Below are 17,892 nucleotides of genomic sequence, written 5' to 3'. Positions count from 1 at the left end.
GAAGGATATGACATACTTCTGTTTGACTAGCTGATTCACACCACAAATCATTTAGTGAACTTAAACATCTATTGAAACACAATAATAACTGTTCACATACGTCAATCTAAAACACAAAATTAACGGTTAGTGTGGAAGTTTGGCACAATTTTTAGATATTTAAAAAAACTGATTTTACAACAAATAAAATATTTATTTGAAATTAAGTTGCACAAGTGGAAAATTTAAAAAAGTAGAACTATTCGTTCTTTAACCCTCTCTTGTTGCGCGCGTGTTTATAATTTACAGTTTCGATGCTGTAGATACTGAGCAAGCAACCTGGAGGAGAGTAGCCATAACACAAATCACCGAATTAATCCCTTCACCAAAACAGGCCGAGCTTGTGCTGCTGATAAAAATATAATAAAGTATTGATCGACAATCGACTGACTGCGAACGGCGGGCGCGTCCCCATTTCTGATTCTGATTGTAAAAACGTCTCTCAATCAGTTAAATTCAATTATAGTGATATATTTGTTATTGTTTTTGTTTTTATTGTTTAATTTCTATTGGTGTTAATTTTATACTGTTTTATAATTGTTAAATGCGACTATTCATTTTTAGCTGTGGTATAATTATTTACGGAAGTGTCTTTCGATTTTTTTTTTAAATAAACATTTATAAATGGCTCGAGTGGCAGTTTCGAGCCTAATTCTCGTCGCCCTTGCATTGTTTTATATTCGGGATATACCTTGTTTGATAAGTGCTCGAGAATGTAAAAGTATTGACATAAAAAACAATGCGGCTAGTTTTAGGGTACTAGAGGGTTGCCATGTTATCAAGGGCTATTTAGTTATAGGCTTAATTTCTAGAGAATCATCACAAAGTAATTTCAGCAATTTAACGTTTCCAGAATTAAAGTAGGTCTTTCTAAATATATATTTTCCTAATTTAAATGCTTAAGACTTCTTTCTTATATTGATTGTTACTATTTCAGAGAAATAACGGACTTTTTTTTGATGCACGATGTAAGGGGATTAACGGATATGAAAAAGCTATTTCCTAACCTAGTTGTTATTCGTGGTAGGAGGCTTTTCTTAAGCTATGCATTATCAGTGTCTAATATGCCTGACTTAGCTGCGGTAAGTACTAAAAACATTATGCATTACGTTTGAATTTTATAGGTTAGGTGCACATTAGGGTGAAACAGAAACATAAATATACGTTATATTTGTTAAAAAAAAAGTCTCACAAGAAGTGCGTGGAATCAAATGGACGCCAGAAGTTTTTTTGTGCCAAAGACAAAAAGTAACCACTTCTCTAATTTTTAAAAAGTTCTTTTTCAATAAGTCTACAAAATAAAATTAAATTAATTATTAAATTAACTTCTGTTTCCGAGGTTAATATTTAGAATACCAGCATCTTGTTTTAAATCGCTCTTAGTGTTTGTTGGTGTGACTATAGGGTTAAAAATGAACTATGCTAAGCCTCAATATGAAAATTTTTCAGGAGAGCGAATTTAAAACTTGAAAATGTGTTTACTTATGTTTATGTCGTAAAATTAAAACTGAAGGATCAGCTGAACGTAAAAACACGGGTATTACAAAGAAAACAAATGGCTTTCTTCTTTTAACAAAAAAAAACGAAAATTAAAATTTTTTGGACTAAGGCTTCTCAAGCATTTATGCGACGAGATTATTTTTTTAAAATATCCAAACTTCAGTATACGTTTCGGGAAGCTTTTATCGTCGTCTATATCTCAAGAACCAGTGGAGGCATCAAGGTCAAATACATTTTTTTACAGATATTAATGCAGAAAGATGTAAAAAGGGCCCTCAAAATTGAAAATTTAGGTTAACCCAAAATATCTCACGAACCAATAACGCTTGCGACTTTTATTAAATTTTATATTATATATTGTGACGTGATACTAAACATATATTATTTTTGAAATAAATTCAATTAAAGGTTTTTTTTTCATAAATCAAAAAACTTAAAAAAAAATAATCGTCACCTTGAATAATTTGCGAACAAAATATGATTATATCTCCAAAGTAAGTTTTTGCAACGAAGAATAACGTTTTTGACATTTTGGGAAAAATCGAATTGGCAGTTTTTTTTATAAAAAATAAAAAAAACATTAGCAAAAAGTGGTTGAACTTGAAACTGATTTTCGACTTAAGTATCTCTTTAAAAATGTAAGATATTGGCTTTAAGCTAATTTCATCACATACAAAAAAAAACTAGTTTTAAAAATTCAGTCAAATTTTGGAAAACATCGAACCGTGTGGAAAAATTGATTGCTAAAAAGCTATAAAAAAAAACTTGATAGACATTTTCCAACTAATACATACATATGTCGTTTTTGAATAAAGCTGCCAGGTTAGGTTAGGTTAGGTTAAAGTGGCTGTCCAAGATGGAAACGGACAGACTTAGGCCAGTTTAATGGCCCATTGTGATACCACATGAATCTTGAGGCTTCCTCTTAAGCTCAATGGAACCAGTTTGAGTCCCTTACGAAACGTGAGAGGCTGATTATACTGATATAATTTAGATCGTTTAGATCGTTAAAGAAGAATTCTCCTGGGTAATTCTTGCGTTTTCGAGCCAGAGCAGGGCATGTGCAGAGAAGATGAAGAACTGTTTCTTCCTCTTCCTCATCCATACAGCTTCTGCAAAAATCTCGTGGCGCGCTTTCCTATTAAACAGTGTCCGGTTATGACACCTATTATCGAGCTTAGAGAGAGCAAGCACCTTGAACGTTTTAAATCCAGTGTTGGCCAGATGTTTTTTGTGATCTGACACGTGGTGATGTTAATCCACCTGGTGCCTGCCCTCCTCAGAGCGTCTTGCATTAGCAACAGTTTACAAGTAGCGATTGGTATGCCAGTACTTGCCAAACGTGGTAGGATGGGCTGTATTGTACCGTTCCTGGTGAGTTCATCTGCCTTACAGTTACCTGGAATGTCTCTATGGCCCGGCACCCAGCAAAGGTGAATATTAAACCATTGTGCCATCTCCATTAGAAATGATCGACAGTTGTAGAGACAGAGTCCAGAGATTTGATAGCTATACAAAGAGCTGACAGACGTTCACACAGACGAGTGGAAATGCCAACTGCATTTGACTTTTTCCAGAATTTTTTTGTATTGTGTCAACCATGACTTTCAAGCCATCTATCCAGTAAACTCTGCCTTAATTTCTTATTGGTAGCCACTTTTTTTTGAGTGTCAAAAAAATACCGCTTTTTCGGATTTTTCGGAAGTGAAGCCGTTTTCGTATCCATACTTCCATTTTCATTTTCAAGACATTAAAGGCGAACCGGAGCACTGTTGCCCTTGTTTGGCCTTATTGGTCTGTTTACAATTTAGCTTACTTTCCTATTTGTCATTGATCCTTAATTTCGTCCTTGAGTTTTTTCTTTAATAATAAATGACTTTTATTTAAACAATATTTGTAGTTTAAAATTCTTGTATTTGTATTTAATTTGTATTTTTTTTTTTTTTTTCAGATTGAATTTAGAAATCTAATTGCAATACAGCGGGGTCATGTGTTTATAGCAAATTGTCCTAAAATGTGTTTTTTAAAGAAGGTAGTTTTTAACAATTCTAAAATAAGTTTATACAATTAAATTATTTAATAAATAACTTTTTTTATAATTTTAATAATCAGATCAATTGGGATCGTTTGACCTTAACATCAGGAGAGAACCATATTTTCCCAGTAGAAGGATCCAAGTGTGATTATGCAGAATGCAAGGGATGTGACTATTGTTGGTCTAATAATTATTGTCAAAAGTTTGAAAATGTTAATTTAATTAACTTAACACAGTAAGTAAAATAAGAAATAAACATATTGCAATATTTTACATTTTTGTTTTTATCTTGCAGAACTTCTCTTCATTGTGATCCACAATGTCTTGGTGGATGTTATAATAGTTCTAATACAGGATGTAATATGTGTAAGGGAATTAACGATCATGGAGCATGTGTTGACAAGTGTCCTAACAACACGTAAGCTAAATTAATTGCATGAATTTAATTTAAAATTGTTTTTATTTACTTACTCATAATATGGATTAGGAGTTTTAACTTGGTAATCTATAAGTTAGTATTAATTTAGCAATAGCACCATGGTTTGTATGTATAACCACATCAAAAATATCATATATTAACTAAATGACATTTTTCACAAAGTTTTTGCTTTAATGCTGGTACTTAAGGACTAAGTAAGTATTCAGATTGGTATGAACACATTAGGGCATATTCATAGTCATATTTTAAACCCGAGTCTATTTGAACTGAAGTCTTAATTTAACACATAGGTTAGAAACAGGTTTAAGGCATATTTTACAACAGTTTTGAAACATTTCACTTAAACCAATACAAAATGGATTGTAGAGGGTAACACAATAAATTGCGTTAGCTGGAGAGCCAAAATCTTTGAAACCCTTTAAACTATTTTTTTTGATATTAGTTGAGAAATTTTATGAAGTCGGGCTTGTAGTTTAAAGACTTGGAAACACGCATATATTAGCAAACATTTCATTGAATTTCGATTTACAATATTAAGAAAAACTTGACAGTTTTTTTTTCTCAAATAGACACCTTTCATACAAATCGTCTTCATGTATTTCAAAGGGGTCCAATCGGGTTAAGCAGAGCTTTCAAATAGTTTAAAATATTAAATAGCCCAAAATGTTAAAACCAACATCAATTGAAGATATTATTACCGTATTATAATTTTGTTATTTTATTAAATTAAATTGTATTGATGTTTTCAATTTAGAAATTTTAGAAAAAAACATTTAGTTTTAATCAAAATGGGGCGTATTCATAGAGAATTACTAAAGTCGTGATTTCTTGGACCTTACCAATAATAAATCGCTGAACACGCGTTTAGTGATCGTTGAGTTAAATTTTAACAGCGAGTTAATTTGCGTGTTTACTAATAACCAAAATAAACACGTCTTTTACTAATTAGCCTTCTAGTACAATATCTAAATTGTGTCCCAAAATTAACGCAAGATTTGAATTAAATAGAAAACGCCGTTTTTAGTCTTTTGATAGTTATATTTTTATTGACTCGTAAAGTACACCTGTGGTACCCGTGGCATGATGGTTAGTGCGTTGGACTGTCATGCTAGAGGTCTTGGGTTCGATCCCTGCCTATGCCATCTAAAGTCTTTTCACGGGTACTGCCTCTTGCGAGGAATTGACAACTTCTCCAAGAATAACTATTGTCATGAAAAAGTGCTTTCTCAAAATTAGCCGTTCGGAGTCGGCATATAAACTGTAGGTCCCCTCCATTCCTGACAACATTACTCGCACACAGGAATGGTTGAGAGTTGTAAGTCACTAGGCCTTGGTTCTCAATGGACTGTCGCGCCACCCAATTTATTTTTATTTATTTTTAAAGTACATACTCGTAGGATAGGGTTATGTATGGAATAACACATGGGACAAATGGCCTCACTCTTTTGTTGAAATTTTCCATGACCATTCTGCATAAATGTGGCTGAATTTCGTTGATGCAGCGTTGAATCTGTGGGCGTTGGTTGTGGGCTTGTTGACATAGACTTGTGATTTCAAATAACCCCATAAAAAGAAGTCTAATGGTGTTAAATCACACGATCTAGGAGGCCAATTTTGATCACCGAAACGAGAGAGTACACGACCTGGAAGTGTCTCATGCAGTAATTGAATTATTTCACGGGCTGTATGACATGTGGCACCGTCTTGTTGAAACCACATATTGGACACATCAATATCATCCAATTTTGGCAGAAAGAACTGTGTGATCATGTCGCGATATTGAGCACCAGTAACAGTCACTGCTTGACCAGCATCATTTTCAAAAAAATATGGCCCAATTATGCCTCCAGCCCAAAATCCACACCATACAGTCACGCGTTGTGGATGCATTTGTTTTTCGACAATCACATGTGGGTTCTCCGAACCCCAAATGCGGCAATTTTGGCGATTGACAAAGGCATCAAGATGAAAATGTGCTTCATCGCTTAGGATGATTTTGCTCGAAAAATCAGGGTCCATTTGTTGATATTCAATAATCCATTCAACGAACTCTCTTCTATGTCCATGGTCATTATTCTTCAATTGTTGTGTTAATTGAATTTTGTAAGCATGAAGACACAGATCTTTGGTGAGTATACGCTGTAGAGAGGTTCTTGAAATTTGCAATTCTTGTCCACGACGTCGAATTGAGGTTCCTGGATTGTCAGCAACACTCTCACGCACTGCTTCGACATTCACATTTGAACGGCTTGTTTTTGGACGACCAGTGCGTTTGGCGTCTCCAACGGATCCAGTCTCCATGAATTTTTCAATTAATCTCTTCACAGTTGACGAAGTTAAAACACTATTCCGACCATATTTTATATGAAATTTTCGAACTGCAGCCGCCAAGCTTTCACTATTTTTGAAATATTCTTTATTAATGAAGACACCTTGTTCTATCGTGTAACGCTCCATTTTTAATAGCCCTATACTGTTAGCTGTCAAATTGCTTTTTTTTCAGGGTTGCCAACACTTCACTGCACAAATGGCGGCAAATTCAAATCTTGCGTTAATTTTAGGACACCCTTTACATTCTCTGTCAAAAAGACAGCATTGAATTGACATTAGTAAGTTGTGCAAACATAAACAAAACAAAAATATTTCTGTAAAATAAAATTATACAATATTTCGAAATTTTTGAAAGAAAAATAAAAACAAAAAAAAATGTTTCAGTAACAATTATTTATTAATGACTTTTTAAAAAAGGTACACACGTTGGTTTATGTTTTAAAACTAAATTAAATAGTTATTCTACTTAAAATGTCACAAAGAAAATCACAAAAAAATAATCCAATTAAAGGCATAAATCTCGTCCATTGGCAGATAAATTATCCATACAATTCAGGTTCTAGTGGATTTGATGGGGATGGTATATTTTGTTTGGAATAAAATATTTTAAAAACAATTGCGAATCATATCGAGACAATATTCTACTTGTCATCATAATCATCAAGCTATTTTGCATCACAATCAAATTCCACAGTATCTTCAACAAAATCTAAAGTGAAAACTTAAGAAATTTCCACCGCCGGTCTCCCTCTGAGATCGATTAAATTAACTTAAACTAGTCCGCACCTGCTGCTTGTAGCGGCTCCATATCGGTCCCTTACTTGTTTCGGCGTCAATTTAAAGCCACTAGGCTGAAACGATGCAGTAATATTTTGCCAGGCTATAGCCTTGGCTTTTAATAATTTGCCATCATTTAGCTTAGAATCTATTACATGCTCAAGTGGTCTAGCTGCTGCGACCAGTAGCTCCTCCATTACATCGTTCAATTTGACGATATGCCCAATTTTAAATTTTTTTTTTAGCCATTTCTAAAATGATGCATATTTTTTAAAACAAAATTACAATTATGTATCAAAACAAGTATTATTCGACTTACTTTTTTATAAAATATTGCCAAGAACAATCAGCAGACAACAATCACAAAAAAAAGTCAACTCTTGTGACCTAAAAAGTATTTCTTACGTGTGCTGTCAAAATGACAGTGGAAACCATGGAGTTTAATTTAACTGTCCGTTTATAGTTGAGTTTCCCAACGATAAAATTTAACTGTGTTTTAGCCCTTAACCTAACTATTAAAATGCTTATTGGTATGGCAAAATATTTAAAACCCAGTTAAATATTTAAGTGAGCTTTAATTTTGATTATTGATGGTAAGGGATCAATGAAGCCGCTACAAGCAGGAGGCGCGGACCAATTAAGTCGATCTCAGATGGGAACCGGTGGTGGAAAACCATCTAAGGAACCTTCTGAGATCGATAATGAAATTGCTGAAAATTAAACCCCAGGTTAAGATTGTATTCTACTACAATTATACTTCAAATGACAGGTCAAAGCAAAAAAGTACTGCTATATTTTCAAACTTGTTATTTTGTGTTGTCATTCCTCAAATTGGATGCATAAAATAAATATAATATAAAATAAATGTGACAGTTTCTTTATCCAAACGATATCATTAGTAGAAATCCTTGTCGCGTAATTCGAATGGATTAACCCGTGTTTTGTATATTTTCCTTTTTTTTTGGTGGCTTATTTGAAGATCACCAAATGACTCAAACTCCTCTACGATATCCATCTCTTCCCCATATCTTCATAAATTGCGATACCAATCGACATTTTTCTAGACAGCAAGTTTATTTTAAATGTATTTGATATAATTTACTTTTTCAGCTTTTCAATTCACAAACAAAAATCAAATATAAAATTTGTCTGTGATAATAACTACTTAAACACAGCAAATGTTAATAGTTAAACCACAGGTTTATCCCTAACTTAGGTTTAAATTTCTTCATAAATACCCTAAATTCTGTACTAGCTTAATAACAACTTAGAAAGTTCTTAGCAAACACCTATGAATATGCCCTAATGTGTTTATAATTTTAAGTAGTTTTTGAAAGGTATTTTGTTCACAAAATCATCATTTCAATTTAATCTCTCTGTTAATGTTGATATGCTTTGGAATCAGTTAATATAGCTTATATAACCATAAGGTTTCAAGTTGACAGCACTAGCATTTGATACCTGTCAAGCTTATCTACCATTTGAAGTGTCATGATTTAAGTTAAATATTTGTTATTTATAATAATGCATCGCTTAGCAATCGAACAAAGTGTTAAAAAAATATATTCTAATAAAAAAAAGTGGTGATTCAAACATATCATTTGATTCACAAAAGCTGAATTTTTCACATATGACAATATTACATCCAAACGACGAACAATCTTAATTGAACAATAAATAGAATATATGTACAAACGAGGGTCGTTTGAAAAGTCCGTGCAAAGTCAGACAGATGGCACTACTGGTGCATATCGAGGTTATTTACAGTTAGTAGCATGTCTTGAAAGAATACACACCAAGTTTTTGCAAGGTCGGTCTATTGGTTTGTGTTTGACATTCGTTTGAATTGAGGAAGTCAACAAAATTAACGAAAATAAATTTCATGTGTTGATTTAACATTACTTTATGAAAGGCAAAACTCCTCAGCATACTAAACAGAAGCTTGATAAACATTATGGTGACTGCGCACCTTATAGTAGAAGAGTTTACAAGTGGTTTCAAAATTTTCGGAGTGGCCATATGAGCACAACAGACGCTGAACGTTCTGGACGTGGGCTGGGAAGGTTATAAGGATAATCTTCATTGACTATCTGGAAAAGGGTAAAACCATTACAGGTGAATAATTTTCATTGCTATTGGATCGTTTGAAAAACGAGCTGAAAGAGAAACGTCCACGACTGGCCCACAAAAAAGTTCTTTTCCATCACGACAAAACACCAGCTCATCCTATTATTCGGAAGGGATCAACAAACTAGAGCAGCGTTGGACGTAGTGTATAAGCCTGAAAGGAGACTACGTTGAAAAATAAAAAAGGTTTATCCAAAAAAATTAAGCAGTTTTTATTTTCGCATTGACTTTTCAAACGACCCTCGTATATGTTTCAATTCGCTTAAAAAAGAAGACCAGATCCATTCCCACGAAAAAAAGGACACCTTTAAAATTCTCCAATAAAAATTTGTGTAGCAATATAAAGGATAACTTAAAGGATGGAAATGCATGCGGCTATTAGAAAAATACAAATTGAACTAATAGATATTGAATAAATAGTTTGAAACCCACTATTTCTGCTTGCAATAAAATACTAAAGGACCTTACACATGAGAGCGTACAACGAATGAACGAATAGACGAACAAAAGTGATTTTAAACATTTCAAACAAAAACACATTTAAATTATAAGAAACCAATTGTCACTTGTACTAGAATAATATAATTTGCATTTTGTTCTCTAAAACAAGACAATTTTGTAAAAACAATTAGGTTAGTAACGAATTGCAGTGTGGTTGCTACGAACTGTCAAACTCTATTCGCGTTCCACATACAATCCACACGGCAACGAATAAATTGTTCGCTCTCAACTTAACCTCAAAATTATACCTTTCTTGTTTTGTTTGTTGAAAAGGGTAATTGTAAATTTACAATTCGTCGCTGTCTGTGAATAGAAACAAAGATCATGTGAAAGACAAATCAAAATATGCGAACATCCACAGTTCGCAGCTTGCAGTTTCTAGCTCATTAGAAGGATTCTGAAGGGTGTACCCTAAAAATTTTAGGAAACGAGAAAGCCTTCTTAGCATGTCAGGCTGAAAAGATTACAATGCCTACTTTCTTGGTTAAAAAAAACCTTATGTTATTACATTTTTGTATATCCTCCAAACTCAAATTTTATGATTTAACAAAAACAACCCTTAAGTCAAAAGTGTTGAAGTGATCATGAAGCGTTTCATGTTTAAAAAATTGTGTGCTTTACAGTTTATACGAATGTGAATACAAAAAAAATGAAACACGCAGAATCAGAAGTTGTTATAGAAATACCACACCATTTACAGAATTCGAAGAGAACACAAGTTTCATAACTAACAAGTTTATCTTAGATTGGAAACATTTAATACCCTTCATAAAATGAACTTTTAAAAAGCAAGTGAAGCGCCAGAAATTCCAGATAACCAAAACTTTCGGAACATATCAAAACAAGAAAATGAAGATTTTGCCTGTGAAGAAAAGGCTGTTTTCTCAACTAAAAGGGAAGAAGACAAATCAGCGGATTTCGATGACTATGATTCTATTTGTGATCCTAGTTTTGTTCCTATTATTTCTGACAACGTAAGTAGTGAAGCTTATGTTTCTTTAGAAACAAAAAACTCTAATCGTCAGCTATAGCAAAACTTATTGTTTGGATATTGCAAAACTATTTCGGAGAATGACCAAAATAACGAAATGGCTACCGCAAGACAGTCAACAAATATGCGCAAAAAGAAACTCTAGCAAAAGCTGTACAGGAACGAACTCTACGCAAGTTAGATACAGCAGTATTTAAATGAGGGCGACCAAATGACGAATGAATTACAAACTGTGAGTCTATAGACATATTTCCACACAAATTCTTCGCAGAACGATAGCAATATAGTTTCTATTTAATCTATGATGCATACTTTTACTTTTCAATGTCATATATTAATACATTTAAAATAACAAATTTATTCGTCGCGAAAAAATTATAGTTGATATGAACTGTCAAACTTTATTCGCGTTCCACATTATCCACACTCAAAACGAATAAAATAATCGCGCGTACTTAATTTTAAAAAATCATTCTTGTTTTGGTTTCGGTGGCGAATGGTGTTCGGCTGTGGCTCATTCGCGACGAATTAAAAACTCTCATGTGAAATAAATGTCAAAATCGACGAATATTTGTTCATTCGTTAGCGTTGGTCGTGTTCTTGTGAATAGTGCTTAACTGTCGCAATAAATGTAAAGAACAAACCTCTTATGAAAACCAACATTTTATTTTTACAAAATATTGGGAACTTGGTTCTTATGAGCTGAGACAAGCGTTTGCATCTGGGTTGAGGAATTTAAATCTGAAAGAAAAGACAAGAGTCTTACTAATCCGAGGATAAGGAAGCACTGCATAAACACTTTTTGGAAGTTAGTGGTGAAAGGATTTCGGTGTGTGAAAATGTTTCAGATATAACCTTTTTGAATTAGAGCAATTTATAAAAAAAGTTGTCAAAAAAAAAGAAATGCCATGGAACATCTACAAATGGTAATATACAAATGGTGATATGCTTGGAAGACATCCTGATCCTATAAAACTTTTACCTGAAGAACTATATAAAATAATTACATTTATGAACAGTTTCCCATCTTCGAGTCCCACTACGCTAGACGAGAAACTTATAAAAGACATTTGCTCCGGTTTCACTTTCAAATTTCTCAAAAACTTTCAAAACCCTTAACTTAAAATTAAAAAAATCTAAATTAGACACACAAGTGTTAATTTCTTAAAATAAAAATAAATGTCGCTTCTGATGAAGACAGCGCGAATCTCTTAAAAGAACAACAAAATCACCACCTAGAAGCAGAGGTTGCTTATAAGTCATAAGAATTAGACAAAAGAAACAATAAATCTTTAAACGTTCTAACACTTGACCTGCAACAATGTCTAACAAAACTTTTTTTAAGGTCCTCAGTTTCAATCTATAAACATCCATTATGGACCTTTAATTTAACTGTTCATGACTGTACAACAGGGCAGCCAGTATGTTACATGTTGGATGAGGCAGAAAGAAATCGTATTGGAAATGAAATTTCTTTAAGACCTCCCATCAGACACTAAACACGTTTTGCTGTATAGTGACGATTGTCCAGGACAGAATAAAAATTCTTGCATTGCTTCAATGTTTAAAACTTTCTTGCAACTTGAATACAATTTGCAGATCATTGATCATACATTTTGTCTTCCTGAACACACTCATTGAATTAAAAAAAGAAAAAAAGAAAACGCGCCCAACAGTTAAAATCCACCATCCTTGTGATTTTTACCAATTCGTGAGAGCTGTGGGTGTTAAACACAAATTTCATTTTAGCTAATATCTAAGTGTATTAAATTTGCATTCATGCAAAATTTCGAACTCGAAATTTAAATCAAACATGATATTACGATGATAGAGAAGTCGAAAAAAGTGGGTCCCCCGATTCCGTCCGGTCTGTTCTGTATTCTCCTACAGCTTAAACCATTGGGTCGATTAAGTTCAAACTTGGAAATTAATTTTTTGAGCAGATTCGCGTTAGGCGTTTTGTTCATTTTTTTTTAAGATTAAAACTAACAGTGGCCCCCATACAATTTCTTTGGTCTAAAAACGAAAATTCGAAATTTCTCAAAAACAAACCGATCGGTTTTTTTTTAATTTTCTCTAAAATTTCAAGTTGGCCTCTTTTAGTAAGAAACACATATTTTTGTATTGCTCCGGAAAGGTACCGCGTTTTTTTTTAATTTTCCCAGCAACTTATGAACCGATTTCAATAATTATTTCTTGAAGGAGCTCTTGTATTGCCTTAACAATATTTGATTATCAAAAATGCAATGTTTTTGTTTGGACTTTTTAAAAAAATATTGAATTTTTTTTTCATTGAAAAATTTTATATTTAAAAAATCGAAAAATCAAAAGTTTTTTAATTTATAAAACGGCATTTAAATTTTTGAAGAAAAATTTATTTTTCAGGTAAAATTTTGAATCTTAAACTAGTTTTTTTTTTATTATCTTACCTGTATTAAATGTAACAGGCTCCCATCTCACCAGATCAAATCCTGTGCATGATTCCCGAAAGACAAATTTTTCATTAAATTCCTATCTTTAATCCAAATTAATGCATTTGGTACATATTTATGTAGTTTTATAACTATAACTATTGTAAATACCAACGATGGCCGTTTAGCCCCACTGCATCGGATTAACGAATATGACATATGTATATTGGTACCTTTGTATACATGATTTTAAAATATTATTCTTTAGAAATAAGGTTGTTTCCCACATATTTTACTTGCTTTTGTCTATATAAAAGAATAAATACTTAGAACAAGTTAAAGAAACGGGCCGGAAAGAGTATATGTATTTTCTATTAGAATCACTTGTTCAACGTATACACAACGTCTCACTTCGTAACTAAAATCCAAAACGCACAAGAGCCTGACTGTAAAGAACACATGAATAGCAATTTCTTGTACCTGTTCGTATGCTTGTTTTTGTTTTTAACTTTAACGAAAAAAATAAACTGAACGTAATACCTCCATGTTTGCGTTAAAAACTTTTAGGAAAGAAGGAATGTGACTGGATTGTAGTAAGTACCTTCTACCTACTAATAACATTCTTTCATTATCATCCTTAACATGACTGAGCACGCCAATGAACTATTCTTTATTCGTTTTAGACACCTGCCTAACTACACATCAAATAGGTGATTGCATTACAATCTAAACATACATGTTCTGCCTCTTTCTTATCTTCAGATAATTAATTTTCCATCCTGGTTCTTCTTATATGAAATTAAAAGCTATCCAAAGAAAAAAGCTTTGAACGAACTAGTTGAATACACAAACAATTGTTTTCGTTAAGTATGCTTACAAGTATTTTCCATTTCCGGGATGAGTTGTGTCTTGGGATGAAACTAGCTTACCGACAAAAAATGGTGTGTATTCGATAAGTTCATTTAAATACACAAAACATCTCCCTTACCATAATATTTTGCCAGTATTTCATATTTGTATTGTAATAAAAAGTTAAGTTTTTTCAACAAATTATAAATTAATATTCAATCAAATACAATTCGTTAGTCTACGGAAAATTCTGTTTGTTTTGACAGCCTTCTTTGTTAAAATTAGTTCCGTATGAGAGCCAAAGGTAGACATGCTAACGAAATAATATATGTTTATGTATGATGATGATTCGTCCAGACTAAATTTCTATTCAATTACTAAATAACTGCACAAACAAATAAAAAAGTCTAACGATTTTCAAACAAAAAAATGAGAAATGGAGGTTTTTTGAGAAATCAAATGGCATTTATATCTTTGAAGACAAACTTATTTTACATATTACATATATTATATATACATATATTATATATTCATGTCCTTTTTAAACAGACTCTTTGCATGCAGGAGCAAGTTAGCGTGACCCAGTCGTTCGCAAATCTTATAAATTGTGTATTTTTTTGTTTTAAATGTATTTTTCTAGTATAAAATAAGTTTTTCAACTTGAAATATTTATTCCAAATAAATCGCAAATATCTTATTTCTATTTGTTTTATGTTTTAAGATTAGACATAAGATCGTAGGTCCACTTAAGGAACTTTTTTAACCTTTTAAATATTTGAAAGAACAACTTATGTTACTTAAGACATTCTTTTTTTCAATTTGGTTTTGATATAACATTTTAAGTATGAAACGGAATTTTTTCTACATTCCTACTTTAAGATGTCGACTTAAGCTACTCTGTCTTATTGCCACAGACATATGTATGAGAAATTATACTTCTTTACTATATTCTACATATTTATTACATGACAAGAAATAGTCAGATATTTCTTTATAATTACCTCAATTTATCTAAATACATACATATTTCTTTTCCTTAATAAAAAGAAAGTACCTTTCTACACACTATAAATGTTTTGTATTTCATTTCATAGCTTCTTTTCTGAAAATTATCAGCGATGTTACACAAAAGAGGAGTGTTACAAATTAAAAAACTATTTATTCAACGACGAATGCAACAGAAGATGCCCTTCCGGATATAATCATAGCAGAAAAGTTGGGTCATGCGTAAAATGTACAGAAGGCTGCATTCGAGAGTGCTTCCCTGACGAACATGAAACCGAAATTACAGTAATAAGCTTAGCTCACGCTGAATCATTAAAAAATTGTCAACATCTCAGGGGTAGCTTGTTCATTTCAATTCGACACATAGTTGAAGAACAAGACTTAATTGCATCTTTTAAAAACTTGCGAATAGTTGAAGGATATATAAAAGTTTACTAGTATGTTATGTTTTTGAAAGTTCAAATAAACAAAATTATAATTGTTATATTCTTAGCTCACCCTTCTTGAAATCGTTGGATTTTTTAAAGAATCTTGAAAAAATCGAAGGAAAGCCATTGGAGAATGAAACATTTGGATTAGTTTTATATAGCAATGAGCAACTTGAAGAACTTTGGACACCACCAGCAGGAAAAAATGTGGAATTCATAAACGGAGGCATCTATTCATTTGCCAATAAGAAACTTTGCAACAAAAAGTTGGCGGAATTCAGCCGAAATATAATTCACAACAATGAAAAGGATCTATTGCAGTTAAATGACCAGGATGTTCTTTGTGAACCAGTAAGACTTTACGTATATGAAGAGGTAAGCTTAAATAACGTTTGAAGTTATTTTTCTTCAAGTAACCTTGCGATGACTAAATTATTTCAAAGTTAAGAGACTTGATTTATTGAATCTTCTGTTTTTCTCCTTCAGAATATTACCCACAACAGTGTTATGATAACTTGGACAAAGAATCAAACAGCTGACGAAGTTGAAATAATTTACCGTGAGGCTAAGTACGATGCCGGCGAGCAAAGTGAGCTTGACGATGATATTTGCTTGAGGTTTTTGAATCACTTTTCTGATTTTGCGTTTACGTACCTTTAAACATTTCTTTTTTACAGAGTCCACTGGCACCGAGAGCTAATGTTCGACACAGATATTTCTGAACAGAACTCATCTCACTATATGTTCACAATATCCAATCTACTGCCCTATACAAACTATGAATACCTCGTGAAGACTTTTAGAGGAGAAGACTATTACTCAGCTAGATCTCCAATTCAAAGATTCCAAACCAAACCAGATCTTCCAACAGCACCACAGCTTGTTACACTCCGAAAATCCTACAGAAATATCACACTCAAATGGTTGCCAAGAAACAAGACACGTGAAGTGGTAAAATATTATCTTCTAGAAACATTTGAGCAAATTGTAGACTTAGATACCCTGGATACAAGGTCCTACTGTGAACAGCCTTTTGAATACTATGCACAGAATGTTTTGGAGGATTTTGATGATTGTTGTCAAAGAAAACGGGAACAAATAGATGATGAGGAATTCAAACTTGACATGGAAGCAACATTTGTGTGCAGTATTGACCAGAAGGACAATTGTCACAGATTGGTCAAGAGCGGTCATCGGACAAACGTCTCTGTAATTGATGCTAAAATGGAAAATTTTACAATTAACGGTCTTAAGCATTTCACCAGATATACTTTCTTTTTGTTTGCATGCAACGATGTGGGCTGTGGATCATATTTTATGCACACTGACAGAACCGCAGTTGTCAAAGAATTCGATTTAATCACTAACGCATACTCATGCAGAGAACAAAATAACATCACTTACATGGTCAAATTTGCAGAACCTCCAACTCCAAATGGGGCTGTACTAAATTACCTCATACAGTTTCACAATACCCAACGCGTTGTTGTTCCTACGGTTGACATTGGATATGCTTACTGTCTAAGTCGAAAACAATTTGAAACTGGAGATAATGAAATCTTTGTTCGTTTTAAGGGCACGTACATGTTTAATAAATTTTCTGTAAGAGTTGTTACAACTGGAGGTGGTGCGCTCAGTAAATGGTTTGACGTTGATAGCAATACTTGTACTCACAGAGGAAGACTAACCGCACTAAGGATCGTGGTGGCATCCGTTGCTTCCACGTTATTATTATTGCTCATTTGGTTTTGCTTAAAAAGACGTTGGTGGGCTTTTGAACGCCTGCATGGGTGGAGAAGGGGAACCCGGAGTTTACGAAGCGCCGTGGGAATGGAAGACCGCCAAGAACTTGTCCCCAGTTTGGATACGGTTACATTTAGAAATTCACGTGAAAGCGTTTTTTAAAATGATCAATAGTAAAAAAATGTTTCAAATTCTTTTATTTTAATACAGACATCGCGTCGTCATTGTATTTTAGAAAAGCGTTGAAGAAAACTTGCTCTCCAGCTATTTTGATAAGCTCGCTAGATTTATTTGCAGATTTCAAGCAACTGTCGAGAAACTTTCCTGCTTAGATCCCAAAAATTATGGATCAACTACATATACATATGTGTTTTAAATTTATTTTCAAGATTATAATTGATAAAAAAAACTTTCCTCAAATTAAAACCAAAAATACGAAATTATAATCACCATACAAAATTAAGTAAATAAAACTTTTTTATTAAGAGATCCTTCCCTTTTAGTATTTCTTACCTGTATAATTGAAAGCAATACGAATTTTCATTTGAAAGGAATGAACATTTTTAATTGCTCTTCAATTAAACTAAAGACAAACAAATGCATAAACTAAATAAATAAATAAGGTGGTTCATAGAGAATCAGTGACTAACGTCAGGGATGGAAAGATTGATTTACAGTTTATATACCGAATCCGAAGGACTAAATCGTTTTGTTTA

General features: G+C 32.7%; 1 protein-coding gene across 1 annotated transcript; it reads left to right on the top strand.

Annotated features, from left to right (window-relative positions):
• Positions 1–350: 350 nt before the first annotated feature.
• On the top strand, positions 351–17,665 carry LOC129951075 (insulin-like peptide receptor). The gene is made up of 9 exons (XM_056063084.1): positions 351–899; positions 977–1,121; positions 3,491–3,571; positions 3,652–3,809; positions 3,870–3,992; positions 15,095–15,442; positions 15,499–15,808; positions 15,920–16,050; positions 16,111–17,665. Exons 1-9 carry the CDS (start codon positions 664–666, stop codon positions 17,336–17,338), a joined length of 2,760 nt encoding a protein of 919 aa, XP_055919059.1. The 5' UTR covers positions 351–663; the 3' UTR covers positions 17,339–17,665.
• Positions 17,666–17,892: the final 227 nt, after the last annotated feature.

Source organism: Eupeodes corollae, chromosome 3 (genome assembly GCF_945859685.1).
Source record: "Eupeodes corollae chromosome 3, idEupCoro1.1, whole genome shotgun sequence".
In the NCBI taxonomy this organism is placed as follows: domain Eukaryota; kingdom Metazoa; phylum Arthropoda; class Insecta; order Diptera; family Syrphidae; genus Eupeodes; species Eupeodes corollae.
The sequence above is the reverse complement of the archived record's forward strand: the minus strand, read 5'-3'. Positions and strand labels throughout refer to the sequence as shown.

What these genes read in the sequence shown, in the direction of transcription:
- LOC129951075 (XM_056063084.1), top strand. Translation starts at nt 664, where the DNA reads ATGGCTCGAGTGGCAGTTTCGAGCCTAATTCTCGTCGCCCTTGCATTG. An exon ending in GGATATATAAAAGTTTACTA is followed by an intron (nt 15,443 to 15,498) that starts GTATGTTATGTT and finishes TTATATTCTTAG; the next exon opens with CTCACCCTTCTTGAAATCGT. An exon ending in GACGATGATATTTGCTTGAG is followed by an intron (nt 16,051 to 16,110) that starts GTTTTTGAATCA and finishes TCTTTTTTACAG; the next exon opens with AGTCCACTGGCACCGAGAGC.